General features: G+C 35.0%; 1 protein-coding gene across 15 annotated transcripts in view; it reads right to left on the bottom strand.

Moving 5' to 3' along the window:
• Nucleotides 1-16,475, bottom strand: part of FAM13B (family with sequence similarity 13 member B) — a 100,864-nt gene that overhangs the window by 58,638 nt on the left and 25,751 nt on the right. For 10 of the 15 annotated variants that reach the window (XR_010380369.1, XR_010380370.1, XM_010981891.3 and 7 more), the window contains 4 exons: nucleotides 15,735-15,912; nucleotides 15,288-15,429; nucleotides 11,887-11,982; nucleotides 9,351-9,511 (listed from right to left, as the gene is read on the bottom strand). Coding sequence is in view for 13 of the 15 variants with exons in the window: in XM_010981891.3 (XP_010980193.1) it covers nucleotides 9,351-9,511; nucleotides 11,887-11,982; nucleotides 15,288-15,429; nucleotides 15,735-15,912 (577 nt within the window). In the remaining 2 variants the exon portion in view is untranslated. The remainder of the gene's footprint in view (nucleotides 1-9,350; nucleotides 9,512-11,886; nucleotides 11,983-15,287; nucleotides 15,430-15,734; nucleotides 15,913-16,475) is intronic. The other 5 variants (XM_064484308.1, XM_064484307.1, XM_064484304.1 and 2 more) reach the window with 1 other exon arrangement.

A 16,475-nucleotide genomic window follows, 5' to 3' on the forward strand; every position in this document is an offset into this window, starting at 1 on the left:
ATGTAAGAATCTAGCTATCGTGTATTAAGCCAGACATTAAAGAGATGTGTAAAAACATAAAACAATGCCACTCAAAAATTTTTCGGAGATTTTGGAAAAGCAACTTTTGATAAAAAATTTTACATTAACATACAATGGTAATACTTTATTACTACTTCAAAAAAATAAGTTTCTCATTTTTAATTCCCAGTAAATACCAAATAGATATAACCCATAGTAACAGAAGTTCTTTGAGGTCCTCAAATTAAGTGTATAAGGGAATCTTTTCTTTTCTTTTTTTTTTTTTAATGTAAGGGAATCTAAAGACCAAAAAGTTTTGAGAACTGCTGACTTGAAACTAATACAGGAGGAGACATTTATTGATTAAAAAAGGCTGTTAGATCATAAGTGGCTACAGTTCAGCTTCAAAAACTAAGCGTCTTCCAAAGTACAACTCAACAAAGGTCAATTCCAATAATTTAAATATGCTGTTTTAATTTATAATATTGTAATTGGTATGTATATGCATGACTGGGACATTATGCTGTACACCATAAACTGACACATTGTAACTGACTGTACTTCAATTTAAAAAAAAATATAATATGGTAAATGGGGACAGGTATAAAACCAACACTAACAAAGGTCTCTAGAGTCATCATAACTATAAAATGACCCAAACAGAATCATCTGATGATGTTTGCTTACTAAACCAGAATATTTCTGAAATGCCAGTTTAAATCAACAAGTGCTTTCATTATGATAACATGTAAATATTATACCATAACTAATATTTGTTATCATAACAATAATTCTTAAGACTAAAACGTCTGAGAACTGCTAAACTGTCACTTAATGTTTACTTCCCTTAGGTCTCTAACATATCTTCCCACAGCTACTTTTGATGAGATATACAAAGTAGGCAAAGGCAACCTAGTATCTCCAGTAAGTGTTTGCCAGCTACCTCATAGAAAAACTCAGAGACAAAACATTAAGTCACCAAAATTTCAATCTCTATAGTTTCATGCAATATAGTATCCACTAATTTCCTAAAATAAATTTATTAAGAGCTGCTAATATGTGAGGCCCTGTGCATTCTAGGGATATTTCTCCCCTAACTTCTCTTTCATCAAAGACGGGTATCAAAGAATGTATTTTTTACCATTATGCAACCAATCACCCAAAACTAAAATATTAACATATAAATATGAATTGAAATTTATAGATATCAATACCAAATCAAGAAGACCACCGTGACAGACACATCTATTTTTGTTACATGATATTCCCTACCCCTTTCCTTTGGTAATAGTCCTATTTTTCTGGGACAAACTAGCTCCTCCCTACAACCACTGCTCTTGGTACACGCATAAATTACAACGAGCAGCTCTACTCTAGAAGATGAATGGACACATGACCCACTTTAGGCCAGAACCTGTCTCCTGCCACCACACAGGAATCTGCTCTTAAGCAGAACAACAGATGGAAGGAAACAGGTTGAACTTTCACAGCAACAGCCACATGCTAAAGAGATTCTTCTATGAAACTTCGTTACTAAATTCTCCAGATCTGCCATATTATTCTCTGTTTTTCCTTTCAACTCTGCAACGTATCTATCAATCTTCTAATAAACTACCTATTTTCTTTTCATTAGCCAAGATGTTTCTATGCCTTGCAATTAAGGAATCCTGACTACTACTAAACCTCCAATGAATCCATCTAAAAACGACTGTTAATAGCATGCATTTGAAATGATATTAAACCTTGCTGGTAAGTAAATAAATAAAAATACTTAATGAATTTACCTCTCTAAATCAGTACTATCCAGAAACTTTTGCAATGACAGAACTACTCATCTGCATTGTTCAATATGGTAGCCAGTAACCACATGTGACTACTGGGCACTTGAAATGTGGCTAGTACACCTATGGGAGTGATTTTTAGATTTTATTTAATTTTAGTTGGTTTAAGTTTAAATTTAAATAACCACATGTATCTAGTGGCTACCTTATTGGAAAGCATAACTCTAAATTAACAAAATAAAGAACACCCATTTAAATTTACTGTTTTCAGGTCCTCAGGAAAACACTGCTAATGGCAATGCAAACTGGGCCAAGACTTTTAAATAGTCTGGAAATATTTATCAAAAGCCATAGAAAAGTTCACTCTTTGAATCTAATAAATTTATACAAATAAGTCAAAAGAAGGAAAAAAGGGCATACGAATGAAGGTTGTATAGAAGCAATATAGTAATGACAAGCTACTTAGAATAACTCAAAAGTTCAGAAAAAAGAATGACAGTAAATATATAATACAGTTAAACACTTTAATATACAGTTTATAAATGATTTAATAGACATTCAAAATACAGTTAAAAAGCTATCAAAAAGTAAATTAGAATGCCATGTAAACATAGAAAAGTACCAACAAAAAGTTAAATCAGTCCAACAATGCATTAAAAGGATCATACAGCATGATCAAGTGGGATTTATCCCAGGGATGCAAAGATTTTTCAATATCCGTAAATCAATGTGATATATCACATTAACAAATTGAATAATAAAAACCAAATGATCATCTCTAGAGATGCAGAAAATGCTTTTGATAAAATTCAACATCCATTTATGATAAAACCTCTGCAGAAAGTGGGCACAGAGGGAACATAATGTAATGGAGGCCATATATGAAAAACCCACAGCTAACATCATACTTAATGGTGAACAGCTGAAAACATTTCTTCTAAGACCAGGAACAAGACAGGGATGCCCATTTTCACCACTTTTATTCAACATAGTTTTAGAAGTTCTAGCCATAGCAATCAGAGAAGAAAAACAAATAAAAGGCATCCAAATTGGAAAAGAAGAAGTAAAATTGTCACTGTTTGCAGATGACATGATACTACACATAGAAAATCCCAAAGACGCTAGCAGAAAACTAGAGCTCATCAACTAATTCAGTAAAGTTGCAGGATACAAAATTAATATACAGAAATGAGTTGGAGGAAAGAAGCAAGATGGCAGAATAGAATGACGCTTATAGCTCACCCTCTCCCACAAATACACCAAAACTCACATCTACGGACCTACTCAGCCAACCAGAGCACCTGCTGAACTCCGACAGAACATCACCCTCTTCGAAAGACAAAGACGCCAAAAACCTGGTAGGAGAAAAGGAAAAAAGAAAGAAGAAAAAGCAAAACAGTGCGGGACGATCCCACGGGGAAGGAGCGGCAAAGGAGGACTGGCGCTCGTTCGCTGGGTCTCCCCTCTCCAACAGAGAGGCCAGTGGGATGGAGGGGGAGCCTCCGAGGCTCAGATCTGCCCTGAGCACCCCTTGACCAACAGAACTGAGTTAAACGGGCACAAAGGGTCCCTGTGACACCCAGCCCGGGATGCGAGCCGGCAGCTGAAGCCGGGACAGGCTGCCAGGGCCGGGCAGAGGACTGGAGCAGCTGCACTGAGGCAGCCCTGAGGGACTGCAGGGTGCTGCACGCCATCACTGGGAGGGGATACGGAGCAGAACAACCTCGGTCCCCCATAAGTTGCGAAAAAAGCAAAGCAACATGGCTGGTGTGCCATGGGGGGAGAGGCACCGTAGCCTTTGTCTCCTCAGACCTGCGCCGCCATTACTGGCACTTCTCGCAAGAACAGAGGTGGGGCGCAGCCACAGCTGCCATCTCCTCCTGTGCGCAGCGCCCCGGCGGGGGCAGGGCCGAGACCTGAATCTGCACTCTGGGGCTCCGCAATCTCCTAGGCAGAACTGAGACTTGTTTACAGCCCGAGGCAAATAGGATCTTTCTGCCCTGGCACCTCAGAGAACTCGCACCACCAAGACAAACAAGGAGCTGAGATTTGGCACGGAGCAGGGGTGGGGCCGTTCCGCGGTCGTCCCCGAGCTCGCCTTCAGAGCGCTAACCTGAGGCGGAGCGGGCAGCTGCACAGAGCAGTGGAGTGACCGGCGCCAGGAGAGGGCAAGCGGCCACTAGCCTTCCTGGCAGGAATGCAGCACCTGACCAAGGTGCTGGGAGGGAGTGTGATCCGCCCACCTGCCTCACCAGAGCACATCATCTGACTGCAGCATCAGGAGGGGGAGTGACCTGCCTGCCCACTGGGTAAGAACTCAGCACCTGACCCAGTGCTGGGAGGGTGCACAATCTGCTAGCCAACAGCCACTGGGAGCAGCACAGACAAGGGTGCCAACAGAAGGCCTCTGGAAACAGCAAGCTGAGCTTGCGAAACAGGGCGAAGACACAAAGACCTCCAGTAAAATCATTAAGAGCACACCATCTCCAGGAGAACTAGATAACTGATACTCCTTAAGCCACAGAGCCAGAGACATGAGCAATATGAAGCAGAGGAACCACTCCCAATTAAAAGATCAAGAGAAATCCCCTTAAAGCACGATCAAGGAAATAAACATTGATGGCCTACTAGATCAAGATTTCAAAAAAGAAGTGATCGAACTACTGAAGGAACTAAAAGAAATAATGTTTAGAGATATAAAATATGTCAAAAATGAAATAGAAGCAATAAAGAAGAACCAAGTAGAAATAGTAAACTCATTTGCTGAGATGAGAGCTGACCTAAAGGCTGTATAAAGCAGGCTAGATAATGCAGAGGAACAAATAAATGACCTAGAAGACAGGACAACAGAAAGCACCCAATCAGAACAGCTGAGAGAAAAACAAATAAAAAACAATGAAAACAATATAAGGGACCTATGGGATAATATAAAGCGTGCCAGTCTACACATAATAGGGGTTCCAGAAGAGGAAGAAAGAACAAAGGGGATTGAAAAGGTATTTGAAGAAATCATGACTGAAAACTTCCCAAACCTAAGTGAATCATATATCCAGGTACAGGAGGCTCAGAGGGTCCCAAACAGGAAGAACCCAAACAGACTCACGCCAAGACATATCATAATCAAGATGGCCAGAATCAAGGAGTCAAGGATAAAGAAATGATCCTAAAGGCAGCAAGAAAAAAACAAAGAGTGAGTTACAAGGGAACACCCATAAGGCTCTCAGTTGATTTCTCTACACAAATACTACAGGCCAGAAGAGAGTGGCAAGATATAGTCAAAGTCCTGAATGAAAAAAAGATGCAGCCTAGGATACTCTATCCAGCAAGGCTATCCTTTAGAATAGAAGGAGAGATAAAGAACTTCACAGACAAGCAAAAACTGAAAGAGTTTAGCAACACTAAACCCATGCTAAAAGAAATATTGACAGGTCTACTCTAAATAGAAAAGCAGGATGCTACAAAAATGAGAAACTCATAACTGGAAAGGAGATTACTGCCATGAATTACAAAAAGAATAAACACAAAATTGTAAAAGAAGACATCTAAATCATTAAGAGTGGGAGAGGGAAGCAAGGAAAGCCACTGTGGAAAAGTATGGAGATTCCTCAAAAGACTAGGAATAGACTTACCATATGACCCAGGAATCTCGCTCCTGGGCATATACCCAGAAGGAACCCTACTTCAAAATGACACCAGCACCCCAATGTTCATAGCAGCACTATTTACAATAGCCAAGACATGGAAACAGCCTAAATGTCCATCAACAGATGACTGGATAAAGAAGCTGTGGTATATTTATACAATGGAATACTATTCAGCCATAAAACTGACAACAATGCCATTTGCAGCAACATGGATGTTCCAGGAGAATGTCATTCTAACTGAAGTAAGCCAGAAAGAGAAAGAAAAATACCATATGAGATCGCTCATATGAGGAATCTAAAAAAATAAAATAAAATAAATACAAAACAGAAACAGACTCAGCCATAAAATACAAACTTGCAGTTGCCAAGGGGGCCGGGGGTGGGAAGAGACAGACTGGGATTTTAAAATGCAGAATAAATAAACAAGATTATACTGTATAGCACAGGGATATATATACAAGATCTTGTGGTAGGTAGCTCATAGCGAAGAAAAAATGTGACAATGAATATATATATATATATATATATGTTCATGTATAACTGAAAAATTGTGCTCTACACTAGAATTTGACACAACATTGTAAAATGACTATCACTCAATAAAAAATTTTAAAAATAAATAAAACATCAGAAAAACTTAAAAAAAAAAAAGGAGTTGCATTTCTACACACTAACAACGAAATAGCAAAAAAAAAAAAAACTTAAGCAAACAATCCCATTTACCATCACATCAAAAAGAATGAAATACCTAGGAATAAACCTACCTAAGGAGGCAAAGGACCTGTACCCTGAAAACTATAAGACACTGATGAAAGAAATGAAAATGATGCAAACAGATGGAAAGATATACCGTGTTCTAGGATAGGAAGAATCAATAGTTAAAATGACCATACTACCCAAGGCAATCTACAGATTCAGTGCAATCCCTATCAAACTACCAATGATATTTTTCACAGAACTGGAACAAAAAAATGTTAAAATTTGTATGGAAACACAAAAGACACCGAATAGCCAAACAATCTTGAGAAAGAAGAACAGAGCTGGAGGAATCACGCTCCCTGGCTTCAGGTTATACTACAAAGCTACAGTAATCAAACAATACAGTACTGGCACAGAAACAGACATATACATCAATGGAACACGAAAGAAAGTCCAGAAATAAACCCACACACTTATGCTCAATTAATCCATGACAAAGGAGGCAAGAACATACAATGGAGAAAAGACAGTCTCTTCAATAAGTGGTCCTGAGAAAACTAGACAGCTAACATGTAAAAGAATTAAGTTAGAACATTCTCTAATACCATATACAAAAATAAACTCCAAATGGGGGGGAAAGGTATAGCTCATTGGAAGAGCACATGCTCAGCATGCACAAGGTCCTGAGTTCAATCCCCATTACCTCCACTCAAAAGGAAAGAAAGAAATGAACTTAATTAACTCCTTCTCAGAATAAATGAAAGAAATTTTACAAAAAATAAAGTGTTTTAAAAATTAAAAAAAAAAAAACGCAAAGTGGATTAAAGACATAAATGTAAGACCATGTACTATAAAACTCCTAGAGGAAAACAAATAAAACACTCTTTGGCATAAATCACAGCAATATTTTTTTCGAATGAGCTCCTAGAGTAATGGATATAACAGCAAAAATAAACAGATGGGATCTAACTAAACTTAAAAGTTCTTGCACAGCTAAAGATACCATAAACAAAATGAAATCACAACCTATAGAATGGAAGAAATATTTGCAAATGATTCGACCAACAAAAGACTGATATCCAAAATATGCAAACAGCTCATACAGCTTAGTATCAAAAAACAAACAACCCAACCAAAAAATGGGCAGAAGACCTAAATAGGTATCTCTCCAAAGAAGACATCCTGATGGCCAAAATGCACATGAAATGATGCTTAATATTGCTAATTGTTAGAGAAATGCAAATCAAAACTACAGTGAGGTGTCCCCTCATACCAGTGAGAACGGCCATCATTGAAAAGTCTATAAATAAATAAATGCTGGAGAGGGTGTGGAGAAAAAGGAATCCGCCTACATTGTTGGTGGGAATGTAAATTGGTATGGCCACTATGGAGGACACTATGAAGATTCCTTCAAAAACTAAAAATAGACTTACCATATGATCCAGATATCCCATTCCTGGGCATATATGCAGAGAAAACTATAATTCAAAAAGACACATGCACCCCAATGTTCACAGCAGCACTATTTACAATAGCCAAGACATGGAAACAACCTAAATGCCCTTCGGCAGATGAACAGATAAAAAAAGATGTGGTATATAGCTACAATGGAATACTACTTATCCATAAAAAAGAATGAAATAATGCCATTTTCAGCAATAGAGGTTATCAAATTAAGTGAAGTTAAGTCAGACAGAGAAAAACAAATATCATATGATGTTGCTTATATATGGAATCTAAAGAAAAAAAGATACAAATTTTATTTACAAACCAGAAATAGACTCATAAAACAAACTGTGGTTACCAGCGGGGAAAGGTCGGGGGAGGGATAGATTAGGAGTTTGGGGTTAACAGATATACACCACCACATATAAAATAGATAAACAACAAGGACCTACTGTGTAAGATAAAGATAGGGAACTACCTTCAATTTCTTATAATGAACTCCAATGGAAAAGAATCTGAGATGTATGTACATATACATATATATGTATATGTAAACCTGAATAGCTTTGCTGTACACCTGAAATTAACATTGTAAATCGACTACACTTCAATAAAAAATAAGAATTAAAAATAAATTATAAAATTTTTAAAAATTAAAAAGTTAAATAGGGGCAGAAGAGTGAATAAACATGTTAACATACCATAATTATAATCATGTTTGAAGAAACTACACAGTATAAAAATCTAGAGGCTCACAGAAAAATGTAATAGTTGTATTTAGAAGTATACATTTTCAATTACTTTGTAATTTTCCTAAATGACATTGAATAGTTCCTCCCTTAAATCACTAATTTAGTTTTTAAGATTTGGGGGGGTGAGGGAGGGGTAATTAGGTTTGTTCGTTTATCTATTTACTTATTTATTATTATTATTTTTAATGGAGGTACTGGGGATTGAACCCAGGACCTTGTGCATGCTAAGTATACACTTTACCACTGAGCAACACCCTTCCCAAATAACTAGTTATTTTTAAATGACATTTTGCTGTCTTACTCTTTAATTACTTCCTCTGCTTTTTTAACCACCTTTCTATTGAACACAAATTTAATGGAAAATATTAGTGGCCTTAACAAATAACTGTCCCCCTAATTAGAAAGAGTTAGTAAATCATGGAGCTTTACAGAGAAGCAGCACAGAATTCAGCAAACCTAGAGCACCTAGAGCTATGTATAGGGAGTTCTTGAATTCTCTAAAGCTTCCTAAACAGTGTGTCCAATGGTTCCAGCTATGTGCTAGGATAATGCCTCCAGCCTACCACACACACCAAGTTCACTCAGTATGCCTAATACATAATATCACTTTACACATCAACAAAAGTAGACAGCACCATCTTAAAGGATCACAAATCCTCTCGTTATAGCCTAGTTCAATCTAGTTCCAGTGTAGAAGCTGGAAAACAGTCAATTAAACCACTCTTTCTCTAGCAACTCTACTTCAAAAGGTTCTGAAATTTTAACTAACCCAACTAGTACACTAATAATAGAACAACAAATAAACTTGAAGAAGAAATATATGTAAGAGGTGGTATTTTTAAAGACAGGAATAAATGCTCATAACTGAAAACTCCTTAGCAAGAATGTTTCTTTAAAATTTTCTTGTTCTTTTTCATATACAAACTAATCTTTCATATACCATTACAATCTGTGTGAGTTAGTGCTTGAGTGAATTTACATTTAGAATGAAATGCTCAAAAACTAAAGTCCGTTCAACTAAATAGTACCTTGTTGATGCTGTAACACTATTTGGTTCCAGGATGTTTTCAGTCATCCTTAATTGTACCACCTCTGGCATGTCAGATGATTTTTCTGCACCCTCTTCTGGAAGTTCTTCTATACGTTCTAGCTTTTCATCTTCCTCTTCTTCCTCAGAAAGTTCATTAACCTATATAAATAAAAGGAAACAGAATTAAAGTTTAATGAAACTGTCAATTGACATTATCTAAGACATACTAATTCTAAGAAAATTTTAAATACAACTTATGTTTCACTTCATTTTCTAGGACCAATTTCTCTTACAAAGTAAATAGCTGCCAAATTTTCCATATTAGAAAAAACCTGCAAACCAAACATAACATTTTAAAGCAGGAAATAATTATTTCATTAGTTCATCACCAGGAATGAGTAAGACTCCAAACTATGAAAAAGCCTACACAGTGTAGTTAAATTAACGTTAAGAAAGCTTCATTTCCTAACCAATCAGATTTATAAATCTAATAGCTACGAGAAGACTTCAATTGATCTCTCCAATTTCCAAGTGCACTGAACAAGCGACTTCAATACAGAATAAGTGTGGAAAAAAAGGAGGGCATAAAAATTTTGCTGTAAGGTCTTAATTCTGTTTTAGAAAATGATGAGTAACTTCTAAATGATTTAGACTGAATATTTCATGAAGAGACTGGACCTTACAATAAGGAAGAGCTCACTGTTCTGACCATTAAGCACAACTCAAGGTTATAATTCTCCTTCTGGCAGAGGCTAAAAAACATTTTCTGTTATCAAACTGGTTACATAAGCAAATAATCTCTCTACTAAAAGGACCCTGAAATATGTGAGAAGGAAAACCAACCAAATATTTTCAAGTGAGAAATATGTTACACTATTCCAATGAAGAAACCAGTCATAAATGGTCTTAACATCTTTTATAAATTAATATTAGTCATTAAAAACACTAAGTAGTAAACCTATACTTTTGTCCATTCTAGCCAAATGCACTGGAAATACCGAGAATAAACTGACTGCTATATGTAACAGGGATGTTTTTCCTGACATCAGGCAAATAGAATTGCAAGAGTACTCTCAGAAATGAAAACTTCAACCAGAAGAAAGGTAATTACACTATGATATTCTACCACACTCTAATCAATGAGTACAGGTTACCTGTTTTCAAGTATAATACAGTAAGTACTTAGAACCCAGGATTTGGAGGCAGGAAGACCTATGTTCCCATCCCTACTGTGCCCTTACCTATCTTTGACAACTTACTTCTCCAGGCCTATGTATAGAATGGAGATGTTATACTACTTACACACAGGGCTAGTTGAAAGTATTAAATAATATATGAAAACTCTTCAGCAGTGTTTATATATAATAAGCAATAAATAATAGTAATCATTACAACTGGAATGATCTTATTTCATATAACATTAATCCTAGTTTCTACATGGAACATTACTTTTTATTAGAAATGAAGAGACTTCCATCCTAACTACCTAAAGCAGGAGCTCTCAATCACTAAATAAGTCACTAAAAATTCGTATTTATAATAGTGAATTTGGCCTCAATTTGTGAACCATTTACTTTATACATAAAGCACATGCAACAGATTCTGCTGAATTTGTTTTGCTTGTAAATTCCATCCCTCATCTATCTCCTATCAGATATATACAGTGATAAAAAGACTGAAAGTCATTGGCTTAAAGGGTTACTAATTGAGAGGTGAGATTTATATACAAAGGTGAAAATTTCAAATAATAGGTGAGTTTTTAAAGTGGATCAAATGGAAAATTATCCTCTTTCTCTATCTGTGTATTTAACAAATTAGTGAAAATCAAGAATGTATTTACTCAAGATCTACCTGTTAATCCAAGCAAGAAAAAAACTAGCAAGAAAATACTGTTTTCAGAAGTATAAAACGGGGATTTCTGTGGGTGTTTAAGGCTTGGGCACAAGAACAGAATTATTAAAAAAAAATTTAAGACGGTTATTTAAACTAAGAATAGATATTTGAACTGAGAACAGACGATTTTTATTCAGTCCACAAATTTTTGGTACAGATGTATTACTTTAACATGTACATCATATGTTTTAAAATCAGTTTGTATCTACAGTCAATAGCTCTTAGTAACTACAAAAGCCCTATACTCAATTAAATTGAATGTTAAATTCAATAATGTAAATTAGCTGACATTCTCTAGTTATTCTGCCAGTAATCATCAACTAAAATATGACATGAACACAGTCTATTCCCTATGAGTTTTTCTTCTCCCCACTCCTACTCCCAGGCCTCCCAGTGTAACTTCCTATAGTGAGGAAATTAGTTTGTGACTAAATTAGTTTGAGCAAGAGTAAAAATTTAAAACTTAGATAAAAATTCTTTCTCTCACTCCACACTTATCTTCAAAAATTCTTCTTGATCCTCTTCTTGTCAACTTGACCTTCTGCTTATCAATACTCTATTCTGTTCATAAGTTGTTCTAAACCTGCCCTTATATACAGCTGCCTCCACTCCACTTATGGAAAACCTTCATCCATACTTACATCTCTTCTTTCTTTGACTGCTGTAATTCCCTTCTCTAGGGCCTCGTGAAATGCCTGCTTTCCAGACTCCAGCTTGTGGAGAACGCTGCTACCTGCCTTCTCAAACGTATAAAGAAACATAATTATCACCTACATCTTCAAACCACTTTACTAGACTTGCATTCATTTCAGGATTCCATACAAACAACCTGTCCAGTTACTCTGGGTCATTTCTCAAACACTCCCTATTCAACATCTCCAGTTATCTCTCGCATACTATTTAAAAAACGAAAACAAAAACAAAAACTGACTACACCTTGAAAAGGTTCTAACAGCCAAATACTTGCATTAATGGGATGAAACTCCAAAAGAAGACAGTGCTAAATAAACTTTGCTTTCTTCAAATATCAAAATTCAAGAGAAAAATCAAAGTGTTGCCAGGATAGACCAGGTCTGCCCACCTCCTTGAATATGTAGATAACAAATCAGCAGCATTTAAGTTATGCCAACTTAAAAAGGTAACCAAATTGTGCTGACTTTGTACCTTCACTCAAAACTTTATCAATTCAGCCTCACAAGTCAGACTGAAGTTATCAAATCTGCTTTTTAAAAAAAAAACTTTCAGAAATCTATTCTTCTATTACTTGCAACCCAGTTATAATTCAAACATATAATATTAATAGATAATAGATTCTGGTAATTAGCAATACAAACCAAGATAATTAACATACATCACTGTCTCTCACAGCTCACTGTACTACCCTGTTTAATGAGCATATTCTGTTCAACATGCTAACATCTTCTTTTCCAACCACAGGCAAATCTGTAGAATTCAACATTATTTCCTGATATTAATTAATCATCATTCTACTTAATGTATAGCACAACATACTTTAAGGCAATTTTTCTGATGCTTAAAAACATACAGAAATATAAATACCATACACATGAGATATGAATATATTCCAGTTTACATAAGGAAGCTGCAGATAATAGAAATATCAGAGAATTATACCACAATGTAAAACATAATCATGGCACACCCTGCAGACTTGAGAGGAGTCAAGATATAAAACATTAACTCAAACTGCATCATCAGTTTCTTACAAGTCAAATCACTTTAGTAACGTAGAAAATGAACAACACAAATGTATGTATATCATATATTTAATGTATAAAAGTATACTTTTAATGTATAATGTATATTTTAATGTATAAATGTGTATATTTAATGTATAAATGTAATATATAAAATGTATGTATGTATATGTTTAATTTAATATATATAAATTTTAATTTAATGTATATATTTAATTTAGTTTTACTTAAAAAAATAAACTGCTGAACTAAAATATAATTTATAGAAAAGAAAGATGGCACACAGAATTCCCCAAAGATGGGGTTTTTTATGGGCATCAAAAACATTAAAAGTTTAAGGCATATCTATCTACTTGTCCTCTTCTTGTCATTTTCTTTTAAGCAAAAATAATTTTGAACAAATGTGTCAGTTCTTTATTTTAACCAAATGTTTTTAGTCAGGAACTGTACATGATAGTTGGAAACATTTAAAAATTATGCCAGAAGTTCATGGATCACTGATTCAGGCTACAAATTCTACCCACCTGATATACCTCACATACATATTTTTACATATATTTGATTTCATCCTCAGTTTATACACTGTAAGTTACAATTTGGCATCTGTTACTGTTTTCTTAAAAGTTCCTGATACTTGAAAAGAGAGAGGGAGGAAGGAAGGTAGGAAAGGTGGGAAGAAGAAAAAGAGGGAAGGAAAAATCAAAGATTAAAATGCTTGCATGAAGAAAGTATTAAAAACTAAGGAAGGTATAACCCTCAAATATTAAAAAGACTTATCTATAAAAGTTCACAATAGTATAGAACCTTTTTAAATAAAAGATGGGTGACCCAGGAAATAGAACTCCTAATTCACATAATCAGAGCCAATACCTGTATGAATGAATAAAAATCTGTGTGATAAACTATCTTTCAAGAGATGCTGCTTTATCGTTTAAGAGCAAATGAAGGGAAGTAGTCCAACGTCCATTAATAAATAGCATAACCATATAATTTATCATCTAAACCTGGATACATCTGAGAGTGAAAAGGGGAGCTACTAATTACATCAGGAAAGAACTACTCTGAGAAAACTGGGATGTACTATCACCTTTCCAAGTGGGTTACAGATAAACAAATAAATTATATGTTACATTCATACAATAGGTAACTATGCAGATGCAAAAACAAAAGAATATGTTCTCTACATTTCAATAAAAGATATCCAAGATATACTACTGACTGATTAAAAAAAAAAAAAAAAACCAAAGTGCAGAATAGTATGTATGGTATACTAATTTCCCTTTAAAAAAAACTGAGAGTAAATATTTACTTATATTTGCATAAAGAAACTCTGGGAAAACACATAAAAGCCAATTAGAGGGAACGGGTAAGTCTGGGTAAGAACAGGACATTTCACTGTCAATTTTACCTTATTTTTTTCTAATCAGGTGAATTATTAGTCTTAAAAAAAAAGGTAACAGCCCCACTTCATGCTCAAAACATAAATAACATTGTAGGTTTTAACATAAAAAGTTTACTTGACAAATCATTTCACTGAAATACAAAAGAAAACCCCCACATACACCTAAATCACAAATTCTAAAACTGAGACGTGTGGATTAATGTGGCTTTACAATCAATTACAATTACTCAGAATCAATATTCTCACTTCATAAAGAAAAAATTAACTAAGATCTTTTATAGTCTCAACCATGAAGACATAGCAGTAACAACAAAACATAATGCTGCTTGAGAAACAGGTTTTAATATTGAAGAGTCACAGAGTTAAAGCATTATCTGCAACCTGAACTATTACGCTCCTAATGCTTCCCATTAATGAAAATGATTGTCCTGCTATACCTACTTGCCAATTCAACCAAAAAAAAAAAAAAATTTTAAAAGCTGGCGTTAAATATGCATTCAGTCCTTCCCTCTACTTTCTAATTCTCAACCTTCGCCTACATTCCCCTATAATAGCAGTTTCTTCGCAAAACAAAAACAAAAAAAAACACACTATTCTTATAAAATAAACAATGCTCAAGTTAACAGGAAAAAAAAACACAAAAAAGCCATATAATCTACCATATACTCTGGTTTCAATTCCTTTTTCATATTACCCAAATCGAGGACAAGTTATTCAGAAAAAATATTACACTCATATACTACACAGATGTGTCACCTATGATTACATATAATAACCAAGAAATTGCTTCGTTTAGTACCTAAAAATTCCACCAGTTTGGGCCATGCCCTCAAGACCATATTCTTCCCAAAGAAACAAAAACAAAAGACAAAAAACAAAACAACAACAAAAACTCCAAGTAGAGTATTTAAAATATTCTCACCTGTTCAGTAATTGAACTCAAATCATTAGATGAAAACTCTTCCTCTTCATTCTCAAAAAACTCATAGTAATTTTCCAAAAGTTCAGCCATTATCCTGCTCACTATTTCTTGTTCTTTCAGATCTTCCACATCTGTGTAAATACTAAGAATAAAAGTCCCAACTGAATTGAGAGTTCTTAAATAAATCACAGGTAAAGTTCAAAGAAACCAATGAGTCACTTTATAAACCTGAGCTATTTATGCCATCATACTGGGCCTCAGTTTTCCCATCTGTAGAGCCTACCTAATTTATACACAGTTCACAGAAATGCTGGGAAAATTAATCAGAGCTACTATAAAAGATAATGGTTCATCAAGCAACCTGTGATCCTTGGGAGATAGTACAATGATTCTTTTTCATATAATCAATTATTTTTTAAGCAAACAAAAATATGTGAAAAGACTTACTGGAAGACATCTGGACCAAAGACAGCAGCCAAAGAGTTTGCAGACCAAATTTCTTCATGATGTGATGCTACATTGGCTAAAAATCTACACAGAAACTTCAACAAACTGTAATTTACAGGTGGAAGCTGTTGCAAGAGGAACCTCAACTTTCTTCCAAATTCATCTTCGTTATTATAATCTATAAAACATAATCACAGGTTTTTTTTTTAAATGAAGTAAAAGGAAAGCTCAGATATTTTGCCAGGTTCACATTACTCCACCCACATCACCTTTCTACTATAACAATTCAAAACCTCATCACTTCCTCTACTACAGGCCAAATGCCTTAGGGCTTTGCATTTCACTGACTGAGTGGAAGAGTTGGAGAAGGAACTCAATCCTCAATCGTTGGAGGATGTTTTCCTCATCTATTACTCACTGGCCTCAATTCTCTTAATTTATTTTTTTTAATTCTCATCATACTGTCCCCTGCATGACTATACCTGTGTTTCCAAATTAGTGCCAACTCTAAAAAGTCAAAAGGTGCTGGCCAATACCAGTTAACACCAACCACTAGTAAGCAAAGACAAGAAGCAATTTAACCAACTAACAGTATCAGAATGAATGGAAAAACACAGAAGGAACAGTTAGAGTGACTTTCTACTTCTAACATTCTGAAAAAGAACAACTAACTTCAGCAATATTAGTAGAACTAAATAAAAAGGAATTCCACTTCTCATTTGTTTTTCTCCTCTAAGCTGA

The sequence above is a fragment of the Camelus dromedarius genome, chromosome 3 (assembly GCF_036321535.1).
Source record: "Camelus dromedarius isolate mCamDro1 chromosome 3, mCamDro1.pat, whole genome shotgun sequence".
Lineage (NCBI taxonomy): Eukaryota > Metazoa > Chordata > Mammalia > Artiodactyla > Camelidae > Camelus > Camelus dromedarius.